Source organism: Nicotiana tomentosiformis, chromosome 8, assembly GCF_000390325.3.
Source record: "Nicotiana tomentosiformis chromosome 8, ASM39032v3, whole genome shotgun sequence".
Taxonomy (NCBI): Eukaryota; Viridiplantae; Streptophyta; class Magnoliopsida; order Solanales; family Solanaceae; genus Nicotiana; species Nicotiana tomentosiformis.
Window position 1 is genome coordinate 86693278 of NC_090819.1, and position 5275 is coordinate 86698552.

General features: G+C 38.0%; 1 protein-coding gene across 1 annotated transcript; it reads right to left on the reverse strand.

The window, feature by feature from the left end:
• Positions 1–3233: 3233 nt before the first annotated feature.
• LOC138897777 (secreted RxLR effector protein 161-like) lies at positions 3234–3815 on the reverse strand. The gene has a single exon (XM_070183788.1). It carries the CDS (start codon positions 3813–3815, stop codon positions 3234–3236), a length of 582 nt encoding a protein of 193 aa, XP_070039889.1.
• Between the last annotated feature and the right edge of the window lie 1460 nt (positions 3816–5275).

Here is a 5275-nt window from a genome sequence, read left to right on the forward strand (position 1 = left end):
TCCCGCATCCACGACTCTTCTCTTACGAGGCATTAAACTACCATCCTCAGGAGAGACATCATCGTCATCATCAATCAATGAAAGGAGTTGAGGGGCAGAAGAAGAGGATGGAGTGGAGGCAGGCTCTTGGACTACGGCGGCCGAGCAAGGGGTCGGCACAGAAGCGTTAAAAGTCACAATGGGGGAAGAAGCCGAAGAGGCATCAGCCTTCCTCTAAAAGGACCTAGGGAAAAAACAAAATGTCAAAATCAGCAAAATGAGTCGGCATACAACGAAAAATGAAGCGATCACAAGAAAATAAGGAAATTTACTAGTTGAAGGCAGAGTCGATCTGAACTTCTTGATGAAGCTCGATCAGTCGCGGATCCCTATGACGTGGGGGAGGATTTGCTCGACCCAGTCAGAAATGCGCATGACTAAAAGGGGAGGCTGAGTGTTGGCTACAAATAAAGAAATTCTATGTCCTTCAACTAACTCCAAGTAAGTAAAAGAATGCGAACAAAAACAACGAGCACTTACCTTTGTAATTCCAAGCCTCTAGAAAGCCATCAGCGTTAGCCACCACGTCCTTGGTCCCGACATAGAAAAACTTGAGCCAGAATTGGTGACTGACCTTATCATCCTTCTTCACCACCAACCACTTGCCTCCACAATGGCGAAGATTCAGCATCGTCCCCCTATAGAAGCTAGGGGCGAAGAGGTGAACGAAATGCTACAGCGTCAGCTCGACCCCGGCCAGCTTAACAAATTTGGTCAGCATTATAATACTTTTGTAGACGTACAATGCAAGCTGAGCAGGGCAGATGTCGTAGTGATGACAGAATTCCTCCACCAACGGAAGGAGGGGGAACGAATAATCGATATGGAAAGGATAAGCGTATAAAGTGCAGTATCCGGGGCGATAAATCGGTACCACGTTCTCACCACCCGGGATCAGTTCGACATGGTTTGGAAGGCCGAATTTTGCCTTGAGTTCTGCTAATTCCTTAGGTGTCATTGTCAATTGAAAGACTCCAGGCGCAGCGTCAGGGTAATTTGGTGAGGTCAGACCTTGCATCAAGATTGCGGGGGATTATTTTCTCCACTAACGGGAATGCTTTGTCATCAATAATAGCGGAAGCACCCTCCCCATGAGAGGGAAACACAACTGCTAAAGGAGGAATACAGCTCCCTTGACCAGCATTTGAGAGTAAGTCAGACATGGTGCAAAGTAGTAAAGAAGGATAATGAGTGCTAAAGAATGGAGATGGAGTAAAGTAGCAGAGTGAGAAAGGAAGTTTAGATAAGAAAATGGCAAGAAGGATGATGCTCTGGAAAGTTAGGAGAAGCAAACTTCAAACTCAAGTCCAAAATCCTCAATTTATAGAGATCTTGGCACTAAACCCAAAAACGGCTCATCATAATTGGCATCGGAATCGAAACGGTAGATCTAATCAAGGGTCACACGTGATTCGTGGCAACGCATCAGAAATATTCGATGTCATGATGTCATTATGTTCCTTAAATAGGATAACTCAAACAAATCGCCCGGGAAACTTAAGGTTTGAATTTTGCGGCCCACAGGGGGGCCACGTGTCCTGCTCGACATGACGATTACGACTCTTGTAGCTTACTCGATAAGTTTGACCGAAAGCGACATTATCCGCTCATTAAGCTCACCTGTGAGGACAACCTCAGTGAGCGGAGGGACTAACTGTATGAGTCAAAAATTATATCTAATATGATTAATTTATGTTAGTATTAAGGAGGCATTCACAGGCCTCCATGTGTCGCCAATATGACTCCAATGAAGGCTTGCCCAAGGTTGAAGTGGTTCTAGAAACAATGAAGGTTGCGGTCGAAGGGTCAGCAAGGATCAAGGTCAAGGTGTCGTCAAAGATCAAGGTCGAGGTCGAGCATCCTTGACCGAGTTATATCGGCTAGTCCATGATAGGAGACTAAAGAGAATATTCTAGTAGATATTCTCTGCACCCGTACTATTTGGATTTCTAGGAACATGTTCCCTATAAATAGAAAGAGACACAATGATAGAGGACATGAGATATTCATTTGTAAAAAAAAAATATTGGCCTTATAAAGAGAATCTGGTCCTATTACAAGCATACAAAAATAACCTTTTTATTAAGATTCTTGTCTACTATTTCCACTGGATCCAAGAACAATCTAAGTGTTCAAAGGCTTATCAATCATTTATCATTGTCAGAGAGAATATCCACAGATATCACCCCATTTCGGGTGATTCACACGTTTCTATTTACTTAAATACCTTTTATTTCTATTTATTACTATTTAATGTCATATTCCATCTTTTTGGATTATTGAACATTGTTATTATTGCTTACATTCATTGCCATCCAGACAAAAATACAAGTTATTTGTCATAAAACTGATAGCTTTGTCTTTGGGATATTATTATTAACTAAGATTGACTCTTCTTTAGTTAAATCTAATTGGTTGAACCAAGATCTATATTTTTGGTCAAACAAAGAGGTCAAACTATACATTCTTAGTTGGATATTGAGATGGTTGTTTTTTCAAAGGTATTATGTAAACTACAATATTTAACAATTGAAAATATCCAAAAAAATATTTTTCTATAATAAAACAATAAAGAAGAATATTGCAAAGAAAGAGAGAGAGAGAGAATTCTTACTGATTTGGGATGATTTATAATGGAATAGAACCCCCTCTATTTAGAGAGAAAAAGTGACTTATCCACCAAGTAATAATCCCTAAAATCTCTCTAAAATATAGACATTCACCTTAAATACAATTCTATTTATAACACTCCCCCTTGAATGTCTATTCAACTGATAATGTGCCTCGTTAAAATCTTAACTAAAATAAAACCCAATGGGCAAAAATTCTAGAGAAAGAAAAAGAGTACATATGTTTAGAAATACGTCTTTTGGTTGCCTCGTTAAAAATCTTGCAAGGAAAACCCAGTGGGACAAAACCTTGTAAGGAAAAAAGAGTACAACGCGTATTAAATCCTCCTGATGATTGCATCAATCCACATCCTTGAGCGTTCGCATCTCAATCTTGTATACTAGTTTCTTGAAGATTGACGTTGGTAGAGATTTTGTGAACAAATCAGCCATATTATCACGTGAACGAATTTGTTGCACATTGATATCACCATTCTTTTGAAGATCATGTGTGAAAAATAACTTTGGTGAAATATGCTTTGTATTATCTCTTTTTATGAATCCTCCCTTCAATTGGGCTATACATTATGCATTGTCTTCGTACAAAATCGGAGGTAGTTTGTCACACTTCAAACCATATTTGTCTCTAATAAGATGTATTATAGACCCCAACCACACACATTCCCGACTTGCTTCATGAATAGCAATTATCTCAGCATGATTAGATGAAGTAGCCACAATTGATTGCTTGGTCGATCTCCAAGATATGGCAGTGCCTCCACATGTAAACACATAGCCTGTTTGAGATCGAGCCTTGTATGGATCGAATAAATACCCAGCATCGGCATAACCAACAAGATCGGGATTGCAATTATTTCCATAAAATAAGCTCATATCGGTAGTCCCTTTTAGATACCACAATATGTGTTTGATTCCATTCCAGTGTCTCCTTGTAGGAGCAGAGCTATATCTTGCTAAAACATTAACTGAAAAAGTTATGCTAGGCCTTGTTCTATTAGCAAGATACATTAGTGCACCAATTGTACTAAGATATGGTACTTCAGGACCAAGTAGCTCTTCATTCTTTTCTTGAGGTCGGAACGGATCCTTATTCACATCAAGTGATCGAAAAACTATCGAAGTACTTAATGGATGTGCTCCATCCATGTAAAATTATTTCAATACCTTTTCTGTGTAGGCAGATTGATGAACAAAAACCTCATTTTCCAAATGTTCAATTTGCAAACCAAGACATAATTTTATCTTTCCGAGATCTTTCATCTCGAATTCCTTCTTTAAATAATTAATTACCTTTTGGAGTTATATATGAGTTCTATTAAGATTTATGTCATCGACATATACGGCAAGTACAATAAATTCTGATGTTGTTTTCTTTATAAAAACATATTGACAAATGACATCATTTATATAACCTTCCTTTATTAAATACTCACTAAGACGGTTATACCACATTCGTCCTGATTGCTTTAGACCATACAAAGATCTTTGCAATTTAATTGAAAGTATTTTTCGGGACTTTGAATTATGTGCGTCAGGCATTTTAAATACCTCGGGAATTTTCATGTATATCTCATTATCAAGTGAGCCATAAAGATAGGCGGTAATCACATCCATTAAATGCATGTCAAGATTTTCATGTACAGCAAAACTAATGAGATAACAAAATGTTAATTGCATCTATAACAGGTGAATATGTCACTTCATAATCGACACCAGGCCTTTCTAAAAATTTTTGTGCAACAAGGCGTGCCTTATATCTTTGTACCTCATTTTTCTCACTTCTCTTACATACAAAGACCTATTTATAACCAACAGGCTTAACACCAATAGGTGTTTGGACTACAGGCCCAAAAACTTCACGTTTCGCAAGTGAATCCAACTCAGATTGGATTGCTTCTTGCCATTTTGGTCAATCACGTCTTTGTCGACATTATCCAACTGATTGAGGTTCAAGATCTTCACTATCTTATATAATGCTAGACGCAACATTATATGCAAAGACATAATCCACCACTATATCTAATCGATTCAAATTCGTCCCAATATCGATTGAGTTTATTGATAGTTCCTTATTTTCTTGAGTCTCAGGCTCAGTAATTTCCTCATGAATCTCAAGATTGGTTAAATCATGGGTTTCTTTATGAGATTCTTTCGTAGTGTCATCTTCATCATTTATTTTTCTTTTTCTAGGATTTCGATCCTTAGAACCCAATGATCTGCCACGCTTTAGGTATGCTTTTGATTCATTAGCTATGACACTAGAAGATTGTCCAACAGGGATATCAATACGGATTGGAACATTTTCTACAGGGATATGTAATTTTGTTATCCTTTTCAGATCCGTAAATGCGTCTCGCATTTGATTTGCTATTTTCTGTAAATGAATAATCTTTTGCACCTCTTTTTTACAAATAGAGACACGTGGATCAAGATGAGACAATGATGAATTTTTTCACAAAATTTCTCGTTTGGTTTCACCAATTTCTCCCCCTAATTTTGGGAAAAGTGTCTCATTGAATCGTCAATCTGCAAATCGAGCAGTGAATAAATCTCCCGTTAATGTTTTGAGGTAGCGAATAATGGAGGAAGATTCAAACCCAACGTAT